The sequence below is a fragment of the Hippoglossus hippoglossus genome, chromosome 20 (assembly GCF_009819705.1).
Source record: "Hippoglossus hippoglossus isolate fHipHip1 chromosome 20, fHipHip1.pri, whole genome shotgun sequence".
Taxonomy (NCBI): Eukaryota; Metazoa; Chordata; class Actinopteri; order Pleuronectiformes; family Pleuronectidae; genus Hippoglossus; species Hippoglossus hippoglossus.
Genome location: NC_047170.1, coordinates 12496221 through 12521660, shown reverse-complemented (window position 1 = coordinate 12521660; position 25440 = coordinate 12496221). Strand labels below are relative to the sequence as shown.

General features: G+C 45.5%; 3 protein-coding genes across 5 annotated transcripts; 2 read left to right on the top strand and 1 right to left on the bottom strand.

The window, feature by feature from the left end:
• Positions 1-68: 68 nt before the first annotated feature.
• On the bottom strand, positions 69-9878 carry atp6v1ab (ATPase H+ transporting V1 subunit Ab). The gene is made up of 15 exons (XM_034572135.1): positions 9726-9878; positions 6932-7035; positions 6651-6779; positions 6112-6326; positions 5886-6023; positions 5638-5789; positions 5372-5534; positions 5179-5287; positions 4907-5029; positions 3930-4044; positions 2528-2591; positions 2239-2442; positions 2043-2137; positions 1707-1878; positions 69-786 (listed from the first exon to the last, which is right to left on the bottom strand). Exons 2-15 carry the CDS (start codon positions 7011-7013, stop codon positions 694-696), a joined length of 1854 nt encoding a protein of 617 aa, XP_034428026.1. The 5' UTR covers positions 7014-7035; positions 9726-9878; the 3' UTR covers positions 69-693.
• Positions 9879-10766: 888 nt separating this feature from the next.
• naa50 (N-alpha-acetyltransferase 50, NatE catalytic subunit) lies at positions 10767-14868 on the top strand. Of its 2 annotated transcripts, none has more exons than XM_034572137.1 (5): positions 10767-11045; positions 12482-12618; positions 12951-13070; positions 13162-13228; positions 13417-14868. In XM_034572137.1, exons 1-5 carry the CDS (start codon positions 11038-11040, stop codon positions 13592-13594), a joined length of 510 nt encoding a protein of 169 aa, XP_034428028.1. In that variant the 5' UTR covers positions 10767-11037; the 3' UTR covers positions 13595-14868. The 2 variants fall into 2 exon arrangements, with proteins under 2 accessions (XP_034428028.1, XP_034428029.1); XM_034572138.1 differs by having other exon boundaries at positions 10830-11045; positions 12485-12618.
• A 201-nt stretch (positions 14869-15069) lies between these two features.
• LOC117753789 (basic helix-loop-helix domain-containing protein USF3) lies at positions 15070-24306 on the top strand. Of its 2 annotated transcripts, XM_034572132.1 has the most exons (8): positions 15070-15204; positions 15741-15865; positions 15974-16005; positions 16091-16173; positions 16287-16383; positions 16502-16785; positions 16981-21432; positions 21964-24306. In XM_034572132.1, exons 2-8 carry the CDS (start codon positions 15822-15824, stop codon positions 23764-23766), a joined length of 6795 nt encoding a protein of 2264 aa, XP_034428023.1. In that variant the 5' UTR covers positions 15070-15204; positions 15741-15821; the 3' UTR covers positions 23767-24306. The 2 variants fall into 2 exon arrangements, with proteins under 2 accessions (XP_034428023.1, XP_034428022.1); XM_034572131.1 differs by having other exon boundaries at positions 16502-21432.
• The last annotated feature ends 1134 nt before the right edge of the window (positions 24307-25440 follow it).

The window sequence follows — 25440 nt, the reverse complement described above, 5'->3', positions numbered from 1 at the left end:
GCAGAAAGACCAGTTCCACAGCATTTTGAGAAACCATGAAGTCAAACAATGAACAAGCACAAACACACATTATTCTTTTTGCCCCATGTTTTAATTCTTTGGGAGTAACACGATGAAAGCACTGAACAGCAGAGCGTCAGAGTTCGACACATTCACACAGTAAAGTACACAACACAGAACAGCATGAAACACAACCATAAAAACCAAACCCCCCCCAAAAAAAAAGAGAGAACAGCAAAGCCTTCACGTCAAAATGCTGGCAATAAATAGACTGATCTTATTAAATTTATATTCAATACTCTTCTGTACAGATGGTCCATGAATTACATTACATCAACTGAACGCGCCTCTTCAGAAAGAGCAACACAGCTACACAGGCAGCAATCATGTAAACAACAGAGGAAGGAGGAAAGAAGGCGAAGAGGTCCCTCATTCAAACACATTAAATCCACACACACACATACACATGACCTTGACCAGGCAGAGGATCCAGGGTGAGCCTATACAAGGCTACAAAGAATAATGAATACAGTACAACTTTATCGTTTCCTTCCACATACAATTGTGCACACAATCACCCACAGGGGAGCACGGGGGAGCACACACAGGTTCTGGGAGTTCGAGGAGGCGGAATGTGATTCTGCAGTGGAGGGGTCAGAGATGAAAATCGGAGAGGTCTCCAAAGGCGGGAGTCTATTCCTCCAATGTACGGAAGCTGTTCTGCATGTCCTCCAACAGCTGAGCGTACTCGGCCTTGATCTTCACCTCGCCGTCCTTCACTGGGTCCTGCACAGATGTAGGAACACATTCTTAGAGCGTGAGAAGAAAACAAGACGCCTGAGCAGGATCATCTGTGGTGTTTTAACAATGACCTGCGTTATCACCGTGTTCTCGCAAACATAAGCTCCTCGCATGGGAAAGGAGTTAAACAAAGGAAATACACTTTCCCTTCCTTCTGGGATGATGCACAGAATGACTTGACATTTTCAGAGCTTATTACTTTGGTTTTCTTAAAGTTATTGTGTTTGGAAACTCATACTAGATGTGCATCTTTCCTGTATCATGACAGGAAATATCTGGGCCAGTTTCTGTATTTGAATCAATGTTCCTTTGCATAAAAAATTGCATTTAAACAAATGAAAAGCAAAAGCTGAGAGGGGGGGCGGGGTATTGTAGTCAAAGCATTGTAGAGAACATTCTGACATAAAATTAACTTTCCACTTTTTCACTACGATTGTTAGAACTCAAGCATTTCTCAGAAAAAGCTCAAAATGTCCCCTTCAAGATTTACAGTATTAGTGACACCTTCTCTAATGTAAAGACAGATGTCTTGTTACATTCCAATTCAACAAGTTGTTCTTGTATTGAAAGTGTATTTAAAAAATCTAAGTCAATATAACTATTATTCTTGCGTTATGTTCCCTTTATATAAAATTGTTACGTTTACCTAAAATGTAATAGTATTATCTTTTTTTTTTATTAAAGGCTAATGAAGCCCTTTGCTTTTCTCAGCCTTTTTACCTTGAGACTAAAATAAAATAGAGTTTTCTTAGTCTGAGCTTCACAAAGAAAACAAATTTGATATGGTGAGGTATGTGGAAAAATATATATAAATAAAAATAAACAAAACTGATAATTGTGTTTTAACAACTTAAAAATCAACCTGAGAACCACTTTGTTCATACATAAGGCAGACACCCACACACCTTGAATTTCATTGAGCTGAGCCTGTAGAGGATTTCTCCCATGTGCTCCTTGATCATGGCCCAGGTGATCTTGTTGTCGCTCTGAGCTGTGGTCTCCACCGCGTGCCGCGCCATGTCGTAGAAAGCGATCGTGTTGGAGAGAATGCCCACCGTCTTATAGAAGGGACAGAACCTGAAGAGAGCATCAGTTAAAGTGATCAGTAATCAAGAGATGAAATCAATAAATCTGTTTTAGGCTTTAAAATGCCTATTTAGGACTAATCAGATTTACAGTGACAAAAACACTCAACTGCTATGTTTCACTTTGAGTCCAGGTAGGAGGAAAAGTAACGTTACCTGTCATAAGGTGTGTAACCGTTCTGCTGCAAGAAGTCGTCTTTAATCAGTTTGGCCACTTCCAGTGTGATTTTATCCGTTTCTGCGAGTGAAGCCTGTTAAATCAAAGTCGTGATCAGGTCAGCAGCTGCTTTACAATGTGATATTTCTGCAGAATCAGCTTCTCATTTTTAAGCTAATTATAACACTGAATTACCTTTCCAACGAGCTGCACAATCTCAGCCAGGTCCTCCTCCTCCTGCAGGATTTCCTTGGACTTGGTACGCAGGGGCACAAATTCCGGGAAGTGCTTGTCGTAATACTCGTCGAGAGCTCGGGTGTATTTGCTGTAGCTGATCAGCCAGTTGACAGAAGGGAAGTGCTTCCTCTGTGCCAGCTTCTTATCCAGACCCCAGAACACCTGAGAGAAGAGAGCACGGTCACTGAAATACTGAAAACAAGCTACTTAGTTCAAGTGACAGTGAGATCAGTGTTTGATTATTTACCTGTACAATACCGAGTGTGGCGGAAGTGACAGGGTCAGAGAAGTCACCACCAGGAGGTGAAACACTGTGGAAAGAAACATTTTCATTTAAAGGGGACATAGCATGCAAATTCCACTTTGTTAGTGCTTCTACAGGTTAATGTGGGTATCTGGCATGTCTACCAACCCAAAAACTCTGGGAAAAAAACACTTGCGCGTTTTGTTATAGTTCCTCTAAGTCAGAAACGTCATGCTTGAGCGACTCGATTGAGCTTCCTGGGTTTTGTGTCGTAACAAGGCACTGGAAGTCTCCCTACATGGTCTTGGCCCACCCCCCACCCGTTCAGCCGGGTTTACACCGGAGGCAGCGAGGCTGCGAGGCAGCGCCGTTCCCAAGCACGCAGCCGCCTGGCTGTTCACACGGGACGAGTATTTCTCCGCGCTGGTCAGCCCGCGATTCACTCACATGTGGCATTTGTCTGGATCGTTGGGACTGGGAGGCTGCAGCAGTTGCTCGGGCGCGACCGCTCGCTCTCCCGTGCGTGAGCTGGAATTTGTGTCAGCGCCACACAGCCAGCAGTGTGGAAGACTTCCGCAGTGTTCAGCACTACTGTAACACTGCGGAAGTCTTCCACACTGCTGGCTGTGTGGAAGACTTCCGCAGTGTTCAGCACTACTGTACGCCGGGTTACACCGGACGCGGAAGCGCCGCTGCGAGGCAGCGCAGCGCCGTTCTCAAGCGCGCAGCCGCCTGGCTGTTCACACGGGACGTGCATTTCTCCGCGCTGGTCAGCCCCATAGACTGTATATATGTATATATATATATATATATATATATATATATAAGGTCAGCCCGCGATTCTGCTTTCGCCGCTTGTTGTTGTACCCGTTGAATGTCGGGGTTCGGGGGTAAATGATGGTCTTCATAGCCCCCCCCACCCCTCTCTTTCTCTCTCTGTCTGTCTGTCTGTCTGTCTGCTTGTGTGCTTGTAGTGGATGGGCAGAGGGGGACATTTAATTATGTGATTGGGAAAATTAAAACTCCAGGACAACAGAAGGGGAATACAAAGTATGGGATGCATATTTGATAATTTATATCATATAAAATATGTAATTTATATCGTTTAAAATCATGGGGGGAGAGGGGAGCTGGCTCACTAGCATTTAAAGGAACAGGCACTCAAAACAGGTCACTCTGTGGAGGGCTGTTTTATACAGGGTAAAAAGGGTGCTGTTTTAAATGATCCTTGTGGTATTTTGACCAAAGTATGTTACAGACATTTCATTAAGACCCCAAGGAACCATATCAACTTGTGGTAAAATGGGCATGCTATGTCCCCTTCAACTGTTGATGTCCTCCAGTTACAGTCAACAAAACATGTGCCAAGTAATGTCTCCCCCTAGTGATGTAAAGCTGTACTCACGCTCCTACGATACTGACGCTGCCCTCTCTCTCAGGGTTGCCCAGACACTTCACCCTGCCGGCACGCTCATAGAAGGAGGCGAGACGAGCACCAAGGTAGGCAGGATATCCACTGTCTGTGGGCAGATTTAAAAATAACAGATTTTTAGACACAACACTACAGACAAATCTGCTTCATGGAGGTAAAAAACTGCATCACCCAACTGGCTCTCTTTCAAAACAAAGAGGTGTGAGCTCCAATGTGAACACAGAGGACTGTAGTGGTGAATTCAGGTGATATTCTTAGCACAGATTCACATACACATCACCTCTGCCAAGGGGATTATGTTTTCATTGCCGTTTGTTTGTTTGTCTGCAGGTTTACATAAAAACTACTGATCTGATTTACATGAAATTCTACTATAAATATTACTATAACCCAAAGAAGCAATCGTTCAAATATTCATAGACTCCTTGTTCTAAATTTGGTTTTGGGCATTAAAAAAAATTGTTTCTGATTAATTTTTGATTAGTCAAGTTCTTATTGGTTTAATCATTTCAGCTAAAGTTAGATTATACAACCTTGTGCTATTTGATGGTCTGACTAAAAGGTTTAAGATTTAGGAAATAAGCAACAAACACAAACTTACAAGTCTTCCTCATTCAATCATTTACTTAATAAAAAGCTGTTTCTTCTCACACTGATATGAGAAGTCAAAGAAGGAAATGAGAGTGTGGTTCTTTATAGGACCAGCAAAAAAGAATTGTGCACAGTCACAGCTACTTCCTTTTATAAAGCAGAAGCCACTAAAAAACATGTGATTTACGCCAAAATGATTTTCTAGTCTCTTGTAATCCAGTTTGAAGTTTGAGTCTGATGCCGTAGCTGAATTTACCACCTGATGTCATGTGAAGGTTTTTCTTTATTCCCATTGCCAAGAATTTATTACTGAAGCGTGAATCAGCTTTTTTATAAACTCCAGCAGCCTCCAAACTTACCAGCAGGCATCTCAGCCAGACGGCCAGAAATCTCCCTGAGAGCCTCGGCCCAACGAGAGGTGGAGTCGGCCATCATGCTCACGTTGTATCCCATGTCTCTGAAGTACTCTGACAGCGTGATTCCTGCCGAAACAAAGTCAATCAGTGCACAAGGCTCATGGGAGCTAATCTACAAGCGATCACAGAACAATAATGAATGAGTCATCCATTAAGTTACCCTGCTTATTGTTTTCATTGTGATTTGTGTTCATAATAGGTGTTTTTTCAGTTACCTGTGTAGATGGAGGCTTCTCTGGCAGCTACAGGCATGTTGGAGGTGTTGGCTACCAGTGCTGTTCTCTTCATGATGCTCTCCGTCTTCCCACCCACCTCCATGGTCAGCTGTCGGCCAGACCACATTAACAATGTCAGTTACCCTGAAAGTCACTCTAACCAGTATGAAGAGTGATTGGTGTCACTACTCACCTCAGGGAAGTCTCGCAGTACTTCTGACATCTCGTTACCACGCTCCCCACAGCCAACGTAAACGATGACATCACTGTTGGAGTACTTGGACAGGGACTGGGAGATGACAGTCTTACCACAACCAAAGGCTCCTGGGATGGCTGTGGTACCTCCTTGCACACATCTTCACAAAGGAAACCCGGAAAAAAAAGTCAAAATAGCTTTAAAGACAAGTAAATTGTCTTTCTCTAAATGTTTTTGATTGAAAAGGTGGATGTAGGACTCACGGGAAAAGGGCATCCAGAACTCTCTGTCCAGTCAGCAGCGGGTGATTGGCAGGCAGCTTCTCTGTGACAGGCCGCACTTGTCTGACAGGCCACACCTGCACCATGGTGAACTTCTCCTTCACGCCCTCAAACTCCAGCTCCATCACCACATCCTAACACAGACACACACACACACGTTAAAAACAAAGCAACAGCTAAAAGTCACTTAGATTTTAGCAGAGCTAAAGATGGAGGCTTGTTGAACTCACGGTAACATCATAGTTCCCAGGAGGAGCCACGTAAGTCACGGTGCCTCTGTTCTTGGGGGGCAGCATGATCTTGTGCTTGATGAGGGAGTTCTCAAACACATTGCCATAGATGTCTCCCCCTGTGATGTGACTGCCAACCTAACAGTAAGAAAGGAGAAGAGATGTTCAGCTAACTATTCAGCTAACTATTCCAGCGTGAAAAGAAACAGTTTGCACAAACACAAACCCGCAAGCTCTTGCAGGGAGTAAACTCCCACTTGATGTCTCGGTTCAGGGCTCCGATGTTAACGCCTCTGGGGATGTAGATACTCTGTGTCATGTCATTGATGTCCTTCAGGGGTCGTTGGATACCATCAAAGATGGACCCCATGATTCCTGGACCCAGCTCGACAGATAGAGGCTTCCCCGTCCGCAGCACAGGATCTCCAACAGACACACCAGCTGTGCTCAAGCTCAGGAAAATCTAATGTTTGTGTAAGAGCTCAGAACAGTTTCTCAAAGAAGAGGAGTACATACTACTGAGTTCAGTCAAATACAACAGCTCCGCAGTGAATCTTACAATCATGACCATTATGAAACAGAGACTATTAAACACAAAAAGTTAGGTTGCCCTATGTAATTCATTAGCTTTTACATTACATGAACCAAAATTGGTACCATTAGGGTTATCAAGTCAACAAATTATATCAACATCATTAATCATAATACCAGGACTCAGATCTGTTTGGACATACAGGGGGGGACATTGTTCAACAGTAAGGATACATGTCTCCTCGTAGACCTGGATGGTCGCCATGTCTCCCTCCAACCTGATGATCTCTCCCACCAGCTCACTGTGGCCGACACGCACCAGCTCATACATGGCTGCTCCCGCCATGGCTGTGGCTGTCACCACTAGAAATACAAGCGTGGTATAAATCATGAGAACAAATGCATTTAGCCTGGTATCGTTAGACGGATGTGGACATGTTTGTCGTGGCAGCTTTATCAAAAACTACTGTGTGTGGTGTGAGTGTCTGTGTGTGTCTGTGTGTGTGGTGACTAACCTGGTCCAGAGACTCCGTGAACATATCCAAACTCGCTCTCTCTGTCCTCATCCCTGATCTTGGGCAGCTTGGACGTGTCCATCTTCACGGGTTTAGTCGTCTAACTGTGAGGAGAGCGGAGAGGAGGAGAAGAATAATATGAGAGAAACATTCAACAAAGGAGAACTGAGGGAAAGGAGAAAATGAAGCAGACGAGTGTTACAGTAGCTGTCAACAGCAACAACATCTACGTCTCCATTTTAATAACTAAGGATTTTATTAGCAGCCAGTCAGCTGTATTGAAGTGAAACTGAGGCTCTGATTACTGCGATGACAGCTCACTTCATCTGAGATAAAACGGCACCAATTCTATGACAACTGTGAAATCTACCTTTGTGTTTCCATTGTGTTTATGGTGCTGTTGACAAGGTTAAGGGATTATGTCCCAGGAATCCCAGGAAAATCACTGAAATGAGCAAAATGATACAAACTCATAAAGAAAATAAACAGATTTAGTGCTAAACTGTACCACCGTGCCAAAATTTAATATACAGACAAATATTAGTCTGCCTTGCAACCATGGTAACCTCAAGGAAAATACAGCAACAGCACTGATCACATCCCCATATCTCTCAGTGTTACAGAGCCTGATCTAGGCTGCAACCCCCCCGTCCCCCTACACACACCCTCCTCTCCTCCTTCTTGGCTGCACACACATCTCAGGTCCTCAGTACTACAGTCAGAGTGACGTGTCAGACTAACATTAGAGGGGAATCCCACGCAGTGCAGCATCTTCCTCTATTTCCCCTTCACATGTGTACAGACAGTAACACAAAGCTTGCTCCTTTTTTATTATGTTTAATGTCTGTAATTCAAATTTTCTATCCTATTATTCACATTTTTCCTCACTAATTTAGGTCATATCTGTAGAATCGACCCTCAGCTACATGCAGGAGCAGCACAAACACAAGCTGTCACCAGTCGTGACTGCAGATGCCGTTAACACACTGAGGTGCGGTATGAACTGCAGTGAACTGTGTGTTTCAGCGAGGAGAGATCAAACACACACGCTGTTATTGCATCCCTCATTTATCTTTCTCTATCCGACAATCCCATCACACACTACATCTGTGTCCTTTCTTGTCCTTCCCACTGATGCACAGATCATCCTGTTTACGCTCAGACGCTTACACCATCTGTGCAGGAGAACAGCAGCTCCACCAACAGGTCAATGCAGGAATTACAACTACACCTTTGAAAAAGGGCAAAAGGGTAATTTGAGGTCTGGCGATATGGCCAAAAATTATAAAGATATCGATAACAATCACGATGAACATGATTTTATCTCTGTTAAGTTTAAAGACAGATTTTTGCTTATACGTGAATGTTGTGTTTTTAAAATCTTCTGTGAGGGAAGGCCTCCTCACTGTACTCCCCAAAGGCAAAAGCAATATATGGACATATATATTGAACTTATGTTATATTGCTATTAATTAAAATGATATTACAATAATTATAATATAGTTATTGTTTTTATCTACACGTATGCTTGAACTATCGAGGTATCAATGTCTTAATCATGTTTTTTTAAAGAGCCCTCAAACTGCAGCATACAGAGGGAAGATAAGGCCTATTGTTTTCATGATTAATTCATCACAGACCATCCTCTACCTGCTTGTTTATATAAACCACACAGATCAAACTACAATAACGTATATAAAAGATTTTATAAAGACTTTTGTGGTGTATATATATGTTAGATGATTTGTGACATAAATTCTCATTTAAATAATCCAACATTGGCTCATAACTCCCAGATAAAGGAGTCACGGACAAAGAGACGCAGCAGTTGATCATATGATCCTGGCACATGACTGACTGGCATCTGAGTGAGTCTCTTTAAGGAAGTGGAAAAACAGGCATGGTGCAAAACTGGGAAGTCCACATTTGATCTGTGGAAACACTGGAGAAACACGGTCCCTCTGCAGAATAATGAGCATGTTGCTTACTAACGATAACTTCATCCTTCAAGCATCGCACCACTGACCTTAGCTGTAGCTTTGCTAGCTGTGATGAATTGGTGGAGGGGGAATAGAGGAAGGAGCGATCTGATGTTAAATGCCAGATATTAAAGTAGAAAGAAGGGAAGCTGGGTTGTTAGCCAGGCACAGAGAGGAGAGAGGGCTGGTTGGGTATCATCCCTACAACTCAGGATTTGTCTCCTGATGCTCATCATTGAACATTGCAGCAAAGAGACAGTGAGATGACACTGAGATGTGTACATGCACATACTTGAGGTCTGTGCAGGCTGAGAAATGTGACATGTATGTGAGAGGGCCACACACAACCTCCTCACACACTCCTGTTAACTGCACGGGCTTTGGATGCAAGGTGGATGATCACATGACTGAATGCGACTGTATGTGTTTATAACAATAGGCAAGTCATAGGTGTGGTAGCGTGTATATAAAGTAAAACATGGTGAACAGGGATCTTTGCTGTGAAAAGGGGATTTCTGCTTTAGCTAGCTACATCATGTCAGCGTTAAAATTCAGCCGACACATCGTAAACAAACATGTCTGTCATCCCCCCCTTAGTTCCGTGTCTTCATCCTGGTGAATTAACCCCAGCTAGCTGCGTGTGTTATTCGCTTTAATGGAAAACGACACTGGTGTCTCGGCCTGGTTCGCGTTTGCTGGCATAAGCGTTTTTGTTTTCCCAGCGCAGCGGGATAAACGAACGGTTTCATCCTCGAGTCCCGACAAAGTAAAATGTCGGTTTGTAACATGGCGCTGAACGTGACCAGGACACTCACCGTGTGATGGTGCAGCGGCGGTTCGGCGTCTCGACTCGGCTGAGGGACGACGGGAGCTCCGGTGAGATGCGTGACAGCGGACTGAGGTCAGCTGACTTCATTCACTTGCCTCTCGCTCGGTTTTTACTGCTGGGGGGGGGGGGGCCACTGCAACCGCCGCCATGTTGGATCCGCCTCCCAGGATCCGCGGCAGAGATTTTAAAGGGCCGAGCACCAGAGAGCCACCGACACTTTATACGCATGTTTTAATTCAGTTTGTAGGTTCATTCCCTGCACTGATCTAGTTTTGTTATAACTATAACTATTCAGTCTACAAAACCACTAATGTTCTGTGATAAAATGAACAAAACTGCATCCAGGATCATGTCAAACTGATGAATATGTGCTGAAATATACCTAAATATGACTACACTGTTTGTTGCCATACTTTGTTATTAAATGCCCTGATTCACAGCCTGTATCATCATTTATTGATTTAAAACACATTGAGGTGGGACCCTCATTTTCAATGGTGCAGCAATACAAAAATACAGGGAATACATGAACTTTAAATTCAACCAGCAATAAAATAAGTTCAAAATAAATCAAAGTGACTCCTGTATTTTTACCTAACCGTCACAGAGAGGCCCCACCTTGTTGAAATAGGCTTTAACATATTTATCACGTTCAAGTGCAAGTTTATTTGTCACAGGTAAGTTCACAAAAGGACCATTAACTTTATTACAATAATGGATTTGTAACTGTGAAAATTGCCGGAAACCTTGAGATAATGTAAGTTCACATCTCAAAAATTATAAATAATAAAACATAGTCATTTGAGGACATTTTAATGTAAAAAAAATTACATATTATAGGTTTGGTGATTAATATTGTATTAAACATTATAAAGTCCACCATTGTTTCTTACAGTTTATAGTTTTAAATGCTAGAACAGTTTTGCTTAAATAAAACTTAAAGGGTTGATTAGTATTTAGAAAATAAACAGAGCCCTGGATGGTTTTTAGGTATAAATATGGAAACGCTGTCAGTGTCATGTGCAGGCGCGGTGCAGCCTGACAGACCAAACCCAGGTGAAAGAAGTCCCCGGCGGATCTGCAGCAGCGGTTGTGCGCATGCGGGGGTCAGAGTTCAGGGGCTCCACAGTCGTGGAGGAGTGCGGCGGCTAAGCTAACAGCAACCAGCGCAACTAGCTACATGTGGAGGGTAACACGGGAGCCATCCCCGACCCCAACTCTGTCAATTTTCCTCCTTCTCACCCCAAACTACGGCAAAGTTCGGCCCCATCGAAAATAAGGGATAATATCTGTTTACAATGAAAGGGTGAGTGTGAGCTTCGGAGTCGAGAATAAGTAGCTTAGCACGAGTAAAGTTTGTCATGTCTTTTTTTTCCTCCCTACAAGAGGAGGCGGGGAGCAGACAGCGAGGCTAGCTAGCTAGCTAACTCGCTAGCTTGCCAAGCTACCTGTTCTTAGGTGCCGAACAGAAAATGCAAACGATAGCACCGATGCTAAGCTGCTTCTGTCACGACTGTTCTCGTTAAGTTAACCCGCTGCTCGGTCGGTTTAAGTCGCTAACGAGCAAAGCTAACTAGCTAGCTGCTGCCGGGAAGCTGAGTCAGTAAACCTAGTGGAGCTAAGCTAAATGTCAGCCGCTGCCTCTCAGATCATTTGTGTGTTCATATCAAAGTCGACAACAGCTCAGTTGAACTTGAGCTCAATCAACCTCGTCTGTCAACCAAACGATCAGACTAGTTGCTGAACGATCCGTGGAGTTGGTCAACTCGGTGTCAGCTGAGTTAACATTACACCCGACACCAACTTCAGAGAGTGGCAGCTTGCTCAGTGCAACTTGATCTGTCAAAGTGACGCTCCAGCAGAGATGCTCCACGTTTTTACGCACGCTGCTCTGGCTAAAGTCTCGACCCTCAGATGACACGAGGGCGATTAACACACTTCTGTCTCAATTCAGGATTCCACGAACATCACCGTGTAAAGTGTGTGTGCGCGTGCAGATGCTGGCTCTGCACATCCTAACGAACAACACACGTGACCACCAGCTGTTTTTGGATGTGTGGTCCTACTAAAAATACCACAGTGACCCACTCAACCAGGCTAAATGGACTGTTGTGTTTGGGTCACTCACTGAGACATAAATCCTAGTTCTTACTCTGGACTTTAACAGGTGCACCATAATAGATATAAATTTAAGACTCAATCATTAGCTCCACATATGGTTGTTTGCTAAATTAAACTACCTGTCATTCCTCTGTGCTGTAGGATGAGGTTTGTGGAGCAGTGACGGACCTTCCACTTACTCTGGTTTGCCTGTTGCATGACCGGACTTAGGGGATTAATCACTGCTGCCACTAATGATCATTTTGATTATCAAGTAACCTGCCAATCATTTGTGTGACTAATTAACAATGGTTAAATAGACCCATCACAGCCACAAGCTGCTGTTCAGTAATATTTAACGTTTTATCATAAAAAAAATGACCCAGAAATGAATCACTTACAGTTGATACTTTATTTGGCACTGACTCTATAAACAATGTTAAGCTTTTTTTAAAAATGGATCCATTCGGTTGGTTTGGAAAAACAAGATCTCAACTAATCAGCTGTACTATAGCTTTAAGTTATCAAGACACGATGACCAGCTGTTGTTGTTTTCACTCTTGAATGCATTTTGAGGTCAAAAATCCTCAATCTGATTGTGTACCTGCTGTCAGCTATTTGACCGTTTCGCTCTTGTTCCAGTAGCCGGATCGAGTTGGGGGACGTGACTCCCCACAACATCAAGCAGCTTAAACGCCTGAACCAGGTCATCTTCCCTGTCAGCTACAATGACAAGTTTTACAAAGATGTGCTGGAAGTGGGGGAGCTTGCAAAGCTAGGTAAGAGATGCATCATGTAACACACATCAAGAAAATGACAAATAAATCATGTTTTAAAACAGAAAAAAGTCTTACAACTGTAAAAGAGTTGAGAAGGATCAAACAACACTGACAGTATTCAGTCCCTGGTGCAAGCAGCAGATTTAACAACCACATGAATGAAAAGTATTTTTAAATAACTCCATTACCACATAATATCATTTTTCTCTGTCAATAAACCCTCAGATTCCTCTACTATGCAATTTATAAGTCATAACTTTCTACGTTATACAACGTTAGGGATTCCCTGGGTTTTGGTGGTGAATCAATGTTTCTGCTTCTTTGTCTTGCAGCATACTTCAATGACATTGCAGTGGGTGCTGTGTGCTGCAGAGTGGACCACTCTCAGAACCAGAAGAGACTGTACATCATGACACTCGGCTGTCTAGCACCCTACCGTAGACTCGGAATTGGTAAGGAGCTTTGAATCTCTTGGAGACGCTGTAATACACTTTGTGATCTTGTGTTTTTGTTTTCAAACTTTGCCAATGTGTCTCTTTTCAGGTACGAAGATGCTGAATCATGTGCTAAACATCTGTGAGAAGGACGGAACTTTTGACAACATTTACCTGTGAGTGTCTTACTGTAGAGAGTGTATGATGATATTTAGATTATTGTAGTTAAGCAGGAGTGGAAGTTAATGTGTATTTTCAGTGTAGATTAATTGGATGATCTTTACAGATAATGTTCAAACTGACCCTTTCTTTCAGCCCTCATCTGTCCTACCTCTAACTAAACTTCTTTTTTCCGTCCCTGCAGTCACGTGCAGATCAGCAACGAGTCAGCCATCGACTTTTACCAGAAGTTTGGATTTGAGATCATCGAAACAAAAAAGAATTACTACAAGAGGATAGAGCCGGCAGATGCCCATGTGTTGCAGAAGAGCCTGCGCAGCCCATGTGCACCACCCACCGGAGAGCTTCAGAAGGGAGAGTAGGGGCACAACATGGAAAGAGCACCGATGTGCTCGCCTCCACAGAAACAGAACTGTGACAAATGCCCCAGGGTCGACACATTCAACACTTTCTTCAAAGGACGCTAAAAAGAGAAAACAAATTTAAAGTACAAAAATTGCTGCATTTATTTTGCAAAGGGGTCCCCTTTTGATTTTGCATATTTTATTGCTCCCCTTTCCTCATACAGAAAATAGAAAGTGACAAAAAGCTCAGTATCCAAACGTGTTCGTATTGACAACGTTGCCAACTTCAGACAGTTTTAGACTTGGTGGAGGGGAAGGGTGTGGTGTTTGCAAATCATACTGTTTGTGTTTGAGTTGTTTTTATGCGGTTGTTCAAGCTAATGGGGGCATATCTATACTGTGGCGCAAGGGAAAACGGTTGGTTAGAAGCAGTACATGTGTTTGAAAAACCATCACTGACACAAATCCCAGCTGATCAGCTCGGAGTGAGGCTTTGAGTGGTTCCATGGAAGAGTCACAACTCTATTCCCTCACCACCTGAGCCCTGGGATGCATGGGAAATGAATCAGTTTGTTGATATGTCATGTCTGTAGGGGCAAAAGCAGAAATGCATCCCCTCGTTACAGGCTAAAGGAAGGCTGAACTGTTTTGAGGTGGTGGGAAGATGTTGTCGCCACTCATAATTTCTGAATAACACTTTACCAGCCTGTTAATTTAATTCCCCTTTCAACTGTTTCTGTTATTTTTTATTTTTTACATTGAGGAGGCAAAAGGTTCAGAGGTTCTGCTGGGTTTTACGACCAAGAGAAAAAACATTAAGGAGTAAAAGAAACAAAATATTGTATTGACTGTGTACAATGTCCTGTGTGGAATGTCCGAATAACAACAGATTGGCTCTTTAGGATTGGATTTGGGCATTATTTTCAGTGGTATAATAAAGGTGTGTTTGGATGTGTGTCTCTAAACACTTGGAAGTGATTAGAGACATCTTGCCTTAAACACCTTTGGCACCTTATGTTGCCACCGTGCAGAAATGGTCTTCTCAAACTTCCTGCCTCAGCCTCTGTTGCTTCGTGAGGTTCTGAGGCTCAGTTTTGAAGTTTTGGTATGGTCTTCTAAAACAGTGTATTACCCAGAGGAAGCTCTGATCCCTCTGCATGCAAGGAGAGTTTTGTCCTCTCCACTGTAGTATAAGCATGTTTTTTCTTTCTTTGAAGAATTTTATCTTTTCTGGAGCTCTATATTGTAAGACTTTTTAACATCTAAATAAAGGAATTACTATTTGCAGTAAATGTGTTGTAAATGTTCTTATTTTTTCTCCATGTTCATAATGAATCATTAACTGAAAACACCGAAAAATGGTTGAAAAAAACGTGTACAGAAAAAATGTACAGTAGAAATATCTGGGTGCATTCGCTGTAAACCCGCCCCTGCATCCCATTTACCACTTCCTGATTGGCTGAAATCCCCCACATCTGTACTCCTATTGGCTGTCAGCTCCTCCTCTGTGAGCGCATGTTAGGTTTACCCAGATTGTTTTGAGAGATGAGTTGAGTGGAAAGCTTTGCTAGCATCCAAACTCAAAGTTCCCACAGAGGCAGACAGGCTCCAACATGCCGAGGCTACAGGTCAGTAAACACTGCCGTCCGTTAGCTGCGGGTTGTCAGCGGTGACGCGGAGAAATCCGCCATTAATTCGCGCTGTAATCATGTCGGTAACGGTGAGCTAAGCTAGCTACTAGCCACCTAGCTAACATAAAGCTAGCTGAATAGCTGTTGGCTCAGAATGCTAGTTTCTTGTCAGTGAAGTGAGGGGACAATTATCTGAACATCGTTCACTGTCGCCACCGTGGACCGGAACTCGCTCGCCACCACAGCTGCTCGTCGTTGAACAGTTGTAAGGGTGTAATATGCAGGTAGATGAGTTTGAAGTTAGCTGTGGAGCTAGATTGGTTTACACCAGCTTGTTAGCATCTAGTAGTTGTGGTACAAGCTCAATGCAGCTTAACAGCCTCTTCTTATAACTATATCATCTGTTCTGTATGAAATCATGACAACACTACTGCTGGTTAATTAAACCTAAATGATTTCTATCCCTGGTGTTCCACAGTGTCATTGTGCTTCAGTATAATTCATCCTCTGTCCCGATGGTTTATTCGTTGCAGGTTGGACACGGGATGGATTTAAGGTCCAGTTATTAAATGTGTTGACTGGCACTGTAACCCAAAGGCAACTGTTAGGACAGGATGCCAGAGATGACTGAAACTCAGACGCCTGGTCGTAAACCCAAGTAAGGATCTCATCTGCTAGTTATTGTGTTTTGAAACCAAATTGTAAATACAGGTAGATTTCAGCCAAATGTAATTCAATTTGTGATCTCAATTCATTTTCTTCACAGAAAGAAGAAAAACAAAGAATCTCACAATGCAGGTAAAATGTCTCCCATCCTATGTTTCAGTTGAGTATGTTTTTCTATAACTGGAGATCATTCAAGTTTATTCCCTTCTTTGTTTAGTTGAGAGACACAGAAAAGAGAAGATTAATACTGGGATTAACCGCATTGGTAATCTTCTGCCCTGTTCCCAGGCACTTAAACAGGTAATGGACAAGCTGACATTATTATTTCTCTTACTCAGCAACATGTTATGCTCATAATATTTTCTGTACATGTGGTATAAGTTAATATCAGATCTTCATCCTCTTATCTGTAGAGCAAAAATATGATATTGGACCAAGCTTTTCGCTACATCAATGAGTTGAAGAAACAAAATGACGCAATGCTTCTGGAGGGAGGCGATAAAGTCCAAGGTAAAGTTTTTACAAATGTACACCTCGCACATATGTATAGATTTTCTCATAGTTAGATTCTAACTGAAGTCATTAAAGTGCATAATTGATTGATTGTGCGTGCTTGTCCTCTGTGCAGCGGAGGAGATCCGTCGGCTGCGGCGTCAGGTGGAGGAGCTCAGGAAGGAGAGTGCTCACTACATCGAGCTCCTCAAAGCCCATGACGTCAACATTCTCGAGGACCCCACTATCCACTGGAAGGGAAAACAACGCTGTGCCAATGTGGCAAAGGTGACGCCTACTCACCAGCTACCAAAGGGGATCATCGTCTATTCCAATGGGAATGTAATGTGCCCGGCAGGGATGGAGAATAGCCCTGGGAAACAGCCATCAGAAGCCTTAATTCTTCAGCCACCATCTGAGGTTAGTGGCAGGTTAAGGGTTAACGGAGCCCTGCTGCAAGTAAATACTTCTTCTACCACCCCTGCACTTCTTCCTGGCTCGACCGTCACACCCACCCAGTCAACGCCAGGCTTGAGAGTTGTAGAGCAGTGTGTGGTCGAGACACCAGTTGCAGCCCCCAACTTGCCACCCTCTGTGTCTTACATCACTCTCCAGATCCCGACAGCCCTGCCCCAGCAAACGCAACCTGCCACCCCAGCCCATGCCCTCACGTTAACAGCCACCTCTGCCCCACAGCTCCCCACTGAAAGCTCTGCTTTGCCCGTGTCCACTTTCCCCACATTTACCCAGACTGTAACCAGAGCGACAGCCGCAGAGGTTGCCTCTTGGGTCACACAGGACACTGCCATCAGGACAGTGAGTTACAGTGCAGTCCCCAACAGTCAAGCCCTTCTTAGGGCAGGAGCAGCAGGCAGCACACAGACTACCTGGACAACACTGCAGATCGCGGGGAACACAGTACAGCCAGTTTGCCAGAGTCTACCCACTCCAGAGGTCAGTAACACCACCCAGACTGTTCAGCAGGTGACTCTGTGTCCAGTGGGCAACAAACCATCTGTTCAGCCAATTCAAATACAGATGCAATCAAATGTCCCTGTACAGCAGGCACCCATTACCGCCCACATTCAAACGCAGCCCTTTCAGAGACCTCCCCAGCTACAGCCTGCAATCTTGAACCAGGCACATCCTCAGCCTGTCCTAGCCCCCCAGCCTCAGTGTGCTGTTCTCCCTCAGTCAGCCATAGTACCCCAGCCAGCTGTGGTGGCCCACCCTGCTGTTGTGTCGCAGCCCCAGCCCGCTGTCCTTCAACAAGGGTCGTTGCTTCCCAGTCCTGCAACAGCCCTCATTCCTCAGCCTCAGCCAGCCCTGGTGCCACTTCTCCAGACCATGCAGGTGCTGCAGGTCAACACGAACGGAGCAACAGCCTCAGGTGTAACAGCACCACAGAACTCTAACAACCAAAGTGTGGTCATCCTGCAGCAGGCCAGCACTTGCCCAACCCAGTCAGTTGTAAGGGAGGAAATAACCAATCAGACACCCTGTCAGCATATTGTGATCATCCAGGCACCCAATCAGGTTGCACCTGCCCCTCAGAATCCCCAGGTTGGCATGCTGCCTGCCGCCGTTCCCTCTGCAGTACCTGCAGCAGTGTCCACTCAAATATCCACAACCAGCAGTTCAGCGTCTGCCACTTCATTACAGAGCGTTGGAGGGAAGCAGCTGGTGCACATCCTTCCACGTCCTGTTCCGCCTCAAATGACCCAAACCCTGCAGGTCACCCAGGCATCGTCTTCTCCGCCGGTTCCTTCAACCCCACAAACTATCACTGTGAATGGCCAAGTTTTCGCCTTGCAGCCCATTAAGACCTCTGACAAAGCAATTTCCCAGGGTGGCCACAGTACACTCCAGCTGGTCCAGCCCACAACCACAGAGGAACCAACTACTAATGTGGCCCTCAACAGTTTAGGGGCCCTCAGCAGTCTCAACCAGAGCATCTCTCAGGGCCTCCCAATTACCATCTCTAGTCAGAACAATGGTCAGCATGCAGCTGCTCAGTTAGCAGTCGTCCAACAGATGCAGCCACAGCAGCAGCCTCCTGCTCCAGTGCCTGTCTCTGGAACCACACTTGTTCTACCAGTCCAGCAGCTGCAGGTCCCTTGTTTGACCCCAGTCACATCAGGGCTGGTGCTTAATGCCTCTAAGCCTTCAGGAAAGAGGGTTCGCACAACTTTGAATACAAAGAGAGCAACAGCTAAAAGGACGAAACCTGTCAAGAAAAAGGAGCTCGTTCAGGTGCAGCCTGCTGTTGTTGTTTCAGCGAAGCCCACGGCTGCTGCAGGAGAGAGTCAGACAGTTCAAACTACAGTATCTCAAGTTTTACAATCCTCCACTGTAAAAATCACAGACACTGCCCCCACGTGTACCACAGCTGTCACAAGCACAGATAGCAGTGACGCGACAGGAAATGTAACCTCTACGCAAAACACAATGAAAATCATTGTCTGTAGTTCATCCAGTGAGACAAATATAGTCAGTCAATCAAATTCACAGAGCAAAAGTTTAGTCAGTGCATCTCAGAGTGATGCTATATTCAGTCAAACTTATACTGGCTCTACGACAACTCCAGTAACAACGGTCAGTGCCACACCAGTGAAGCCATCGGTTAGTGAAGCTGTGGTCATAGAGAGTAAACCAGCCGTAGTTTCTGGCAACAACTCAACTGTAACCAAAGTCTCAGTACCAGAGGTTAAACAGCCAACCACCAGTTCGGCACTCAGCACAACACAAAGAGAATCAGCTGCCACCACTGCTGCTTCGAGACAGAGCAGGTCTGTGGTCAGCTCGGCAGGTGCCACTGAGAGTGGGTACACGTCCACCACTGTTTGCACTGCGTGTTCGACTCCAGTCTGCACCAGCAGTGTCACAACAACAGCACCTGTATCTTTAAATCAGCAAGCCAGCACACCAACATCTGTATGTCCTCCTCAGAGATCTAACACCCAAGCCCCCGTGCCCTGTAATAAGCCTCAGCCTCAGCCCACCACTTCATCCTCTGGGTCCATAACTGTGGCACCAATGTTATCTTCAGCCCATAGCTCTGTTTCCGTCACCTCAACGAGTTCAGAATTTAGCAAAAGAGTCACTGCCAGCAAAGCACCATCACAGCTGAGTGATATAAACATATCCCATCCCTCCATCTGTCATCCCACTGAGGTTAAACCACCTCCGGCCCCCAGAAGAGACAGAGAGACTCAGGAAGAGAAACACTCCACAGCAGCAGGGAAGGAGAGTTTGTTGGCAGCGACCTCTGACGCCCCCTCTAGAAAGGACTTTGCCCTGTCGCAGCAGGTGTACACTAACCTTGATGATCAAACTTTGGAGCACCCTATGACATCTAGCAGACAGACAGATTCTCCCATGTCTACAGGAGCTGGAGGAGGCAGAGGTTTCTCCGTGGCATCAATGCTTCCTCAGGGCCACAGTATTAGTGCATCATCAGGCTCCTTTGGAACATTTACATTCACGTCGGAGCAGGCAGAGATGCTGGCCCTGGCCATGCTAGAACAGGACAGCCCTGGGAGGAGGAGTGGAGGCTGCACTGGGGACAACACGGCTTCGTCTATTACAAACCAATGGGAGCCTCCCAAACCCTCGCCGGTTTCTAACAGTAAAGAAAGAGGCTCAAATGGACAGCAAGCAAAAGTGACGAAGCCCATGGATACAGTTAAACCCGCTGTCCATGTGTCAGTCAGAAGACAAGTGGGGGAGGGGTCTGTCAGTGCACCGAATGGAAGCAGACATCAACAAAACATTTCTTACTCCCAGTCTCAGTCGCTCCCCCAGGTCCAGACTCAGAGCTCAGCCCAGAGTGGTACTGGTGCCAGCCTCAGTGTCAACAACCTAATCAGACCCAGCTCCAGTCAGCAGCCCTACCCCGGTTCCCCCAGTCTGACTGGCCAACAGGGCTCAGTTCCCTCACCTGTGGGGACCTCAGCCCACATATCCCAAGTCTCAAACAACGCCCTCTCACCCTGCTCAGGTGCAGCTCAGCCGAACGAATACACCCCCATGAAAACTGCGTTAATGAGGGCTCAGACTGGAGTTGGCGTGGGCGAGCGACAAGTGAAGATTATCTCTAAGCGTCAGGCCCAGGAGGCGGTGATGCTTAACACTGGAAAACGACCCAAGCTTTGTCCTCCATCGGCCGCCAGTGTCACCCATATGGAAATTAAAGTTCCTGATCACAGCCAGATGATGGGACAGCTGCTGCCCACCTCCTCAGGTGTCATGACAAGGATTAACTCAGAAAGTGGAGGGCCCCTCTTCTCCACAAATTCTTTCATGAGCCCAGTAGTGCGGCCCACAGATGGGCACTGTGCTCCTCAAGGGCCCCTTGAGCAGAACCAGCCGGGGGTGCTTCACCTGCCCCAGGGTCACCCGCAGCATCCTGCAGCCCAGCCCGGCCAACACCTGGGGGGGAACCTTTACATGAAACAGCACCAACAAGAGCAGCAGAGACACCATCTGTATCATCTGCAACACCACCTGACACAGCCTGACCTTGGACAGCGCCACTCACTACACCAGAGGGCGCTTCAGCAGCAGCAACAAGAGCAACAACAACAGCAGCAGCAGCAGCAGCAGCAGCACGTGCAGAAGAAGCGGGGACCGGTCAGAGGAAATCAGACGGGTTCACCAGCTGTGCTGCAACAGAAGCCACATCACCTGGAGAAGTCTGGAGTTCAGCAGCAACAGCAGCACTCGCATCAACAACAAACGCAACATCAGCAGCACACGCAGCAGTCGCAGCAGCATCCGCAACAGTCACACCAACAATCGCAGCAGCATCAACAGCCAACGCAACACCAACAGTCTCACCCCCAGCAGCACCAACAGCAGACACTTCAACAGCAGCCCCAGACGCAGCATCAGCAACACCAACAGCAGCTACAGCAACAACAGAGCTCCCACTCCCGACACCAGCAGCATCTACAGCAGATCCAGCAGCAGCAACACTTCAGACACCAGGAGAAGAGCTGCGAAGCCCAGTCAGCAGGATCCAGGGCCCACCACAGTAACCACCTGGCTCAGCAGGAACACCTCAAGGTGGGTAGTGTCACAGACTTTGTCTCCTGCAGTGTTTAAGTTGAGCTTTGTTGCTTTTAATGTAACTGCCATTAACAGGTTTTTTATATTAGTTGATACATTTGAAAGAAAAAAGTCTTTAACAGAAAGCAAAACAATACATATTTATTTACCATTTAAATCATATCAGATATCAGCTGTTCACTACCTACTTGCACTGATTTGATTATTTTCGGTCTGTGTTTACAATTGGATACAAAAACTAACTAGAATGGCACACATACCTCCATAAAGGCCCAACAGGCACACACATAAATATCAGTCCCCTAAATATAACCCCTTAGCCACAGTTCAGACAGAGAAATGAAAATAACAATTCCAGGTTGTAAGGATTAACATTTTTATTGTACTACCAGTTGTCAGACATGGTATGGATTCAATATTCTATTTATAAATCTATGGGAACCTTCACGAAAGATTATAAAATAATATGTTTTACAGTAACTCAGCTGAAAGCACAGATTAATGATGTTTATGTTTTCCCTCCCTCAGTCTGGTCAGGACCATAATGCTATGCAGAGGATGATGAGCTCCAGGACCCTGGAGCAGCAGCTCATCTCTCCTCCCAGCAATCCCGTGTCCCGGTCGTCCGAGCTGGCCTGCGCTCCATCGCGCCAGGAACGCCATCGTGTTTCCAGTTACTCTGCGGAGGCGCTCATCGGTAAAAGCCCCACAAATGGTGAACAGCAGCAACGCATGGGTCTTCACCTACAATCTGGACACGGCACCACCCAGGAGCAGCCAGAGCTCTGTGGTTACCTGGACCGAGGGAAGGCCAATATTTCACACAACCCGCAGAGCCGCCTGCCTTCAGATCATCCAGGGTCCGCTGATGTTCAGCGGGTCTCAGAGTGTCCGCCCTTCAAGGTTATGAGTGGAGGAGCGCATCAACTCAGTGGTTTTGAGGTGCAGGTGTCTCGTGGAAGTGACATGACAACTAAGTCAGTGCCTCCTTCTCAGAGGGGCCCTCAGGGGCAGCAGCAGGGAGGGTTCAGGATGAATGTTGGCCCTCCCCCAGACAGCAGGAACCGCGGCGGCTACAGTGTAGCTCATCCTGGTTCACAAGGAGTACAGGTTGGACCGCCGCTGCCCCGAGAGCAGGAAGCTTGTCACCAGAGTTTTATGCAAAGCCTCCTCTCCCCCCACCTTCCTGAGCAGAGCAACCACCAGCGAGCGGTGCAGTGCTGCCCCCCAGTCAGCATGGACTACAGCTGTGTGCCTGGAAGCTCCTCGGGAGACATTCAGGCCAAGGCCTCCAACCCCAGTGTGCCGCAGACGCAGAAGGCTGCCGCTATGAGGCTCGGAGAAGGCAACAAGGGCCATATTTCTCAGGTTAGCAGCAACATGCACGGAGGCCCCGGTGTGCGAGCAGGTCTCCCCCATCCTCCAACTCCCCACAGCAGCTCTGAGCCAGGCCGCTCCTCGGCGCCCTCCAGACCACCCACTGCTGTCAGCCAGCACTCCCGGCACATCACCCGGGATACTCAGCCCACCAAGCTGAGACCCGGGGACCGACCTCGGTCCGGTGCTCTGAGATCGAGCAACCCCTTCGAGCCAGAGGGCCACCTACCTCTGCCCTCTGGAGGAGGGGTGCTGCTGGGCCGACCACAGTCTGGAGGAGAGGCGCGGCGCAGCACTATCGTTCGCTTCATGGCTGATGGTGCTCAGGTTCCCAGTGAAAACAACCTGGTTCCTGAGCAACACATAACACAGAACTTCGGTTTCCCTTTTATTCCCGAAGGAGGAATGAATCCTCCTCCCATCAACCCCAACTCCACATTCATCCCTCCAGTCAGTCAGTCCAACGCCTCCCGTACGCCCGCCCTTCTCCCTGTGGAGCCCCAGAATACTTTACCCTCCTTCTATCCCTCCTATTCTCCAGCAACACACCCCAGCCTTCCCAGTGACGTCACCCTTCAATACTTCCCCAACCAAATGTTTACCAGCCCAAGTGCCGACAAAGGCAGCGCTCCCCAACTCAACAACCGCTTTGGCTCGATCCTTTCCCCGCCTCGCCCTGTGGGTTTTGGTCAGACCAGCTTCTCCCTGCTCCCAGATATGCCCCCGATGCCTATCACCAACTCGTCGGGAATCACCCCTCACATATCCAACTTCAGCCTCACCTCTCTGTTCCCCGAGATCGCCACTGGCATGCCCACTGACGGCTCGTCCATGCCCATGTCTCCCCTGCTGTCGCTCTCCAACACCTCGTCTGCCGACTCAAGCAAGCAGCCAAATCGCCCTGCCCACAACATCAGCCACATTCTGGGCCACGACGGCAGCTCGGCCGTGTGAGGAGAGCTCCCGCTGCATATTTATGCTGCTCTCAAGTGAAAGTCTACGTTTCTGTTTGAGACACGTTCTTTTAAATGGACGTGAAGCACCAGATGAACAGTTGCTAGATCGATACGTCTCACACATCTGGTGGAGATTTTCGTTGTTTACATATTCACACGATTTCAATCTCAAACATGTTCCCGTGTCGTACATTTGATGTTATGATTTGTAATATTTCAAGAATCATTTTGACTTTGGGGACATAAAAGCTCTTTGTTTGAAGTGTTGGTTAAACCGACTGTTTGGTAGTAAAACAAAATCAAAGTTTAGTTTTAGGACTTGAATTCAATGTATTCTCGGTTATAAAGAAACCTGCACAGTCACCTACCAATGTAATTTACTAACTTATATCAGGTTGTATTGTACAGAATCTGTTTTGTTTTTTCCCAAGAGCTATTTTGTAAATACCAATGTTTCATATCAGAATTGTTAGATTATGTATGTATTTGTAAATACAAAATTGATTAATAAAGTTTATAAGAAGACCTTTGTATTTGCTGCAAACTTGAGAATTGTGTGTTTACTCTTACACTCATGATCCACTAGGAGGCGCTTGAATCCAGTAATTTGTTTTACCATCTCTGAGGGTGGTGCAAACTCTGAAGCAGGAGAAAACTATTATTAGTTCTTGTGATGCCTTTATTCTAACAAAAATGTTTTTTAGCTACATTTAATTTTTGTATTCATAAGGAAATCACACAGTAAATGATCTATTTTCACTTTTAGTCATTACTACATTTTTACATGAGAAGTCATTGATCAAGGGTCAGGCTACACCCGTCTTCATTTCTATCTCAACTACACACCTACAAAGTTTTGTGGCTGCATCTTACATCATATTATTATTATACTCAAAACCATAGAATATGTAAAGGAATATATTCTTTATATATTAATAAACAGTCTATGGTCAGTGCACAGGGGAGGAGTTGAGAGAAGGTTAGTTCAGGGTTGTTCAGTTCAAGCTCTTCAGGTTGAGACTTGCTAATTGTTTGTATTGAAATTAATTTGATATCCTTTGTTTCAGGGCTTCATAGTTTGCATCCTAATTTCAAGCATATATTTCACTTCCTATCAGTTGCCTAACACGTGTGGTTTGATGTCACTACCTCTGTGTATAATGGAAAGGTGGAGTTAAAACCTGTGAGTAATTCAAACTGTTTAAATACAGAGGGGAAAGGAGTTTTCTATAAACTGGATCCTGATGAAGGCCTGAAATATTCTTTCTTAACCTCAGTGGATGCATAAACAATGTATGTTGCAGGATTTTGCAGAAAACTACTAAACCAATTGCCATAAAACTTGGTGGAGGGATGAGGCCTGAGCCTGAGAGGAGCCCCTTACATTTTGGAGCAGATGTAGAATAAGGAAAAGTGACATTTTTTATTATGTTCTATCTTGGATCACACCCCACCTCTTCACAAAATTTCATGGAAATCGGTAGTTGTTTTTGCAATAACTAGTTGAACTAATGAACAAACAAACGCAGACAAACACATAACTTCCATGGTGGAATTAATAAATATATAATAAATATGTTCAATATATATATATATATTATGTAATATATCAAATAATTTAGTTTATCACAACACTTCCGTTTCTCTTTGATATTTCTACTATAGGAACACT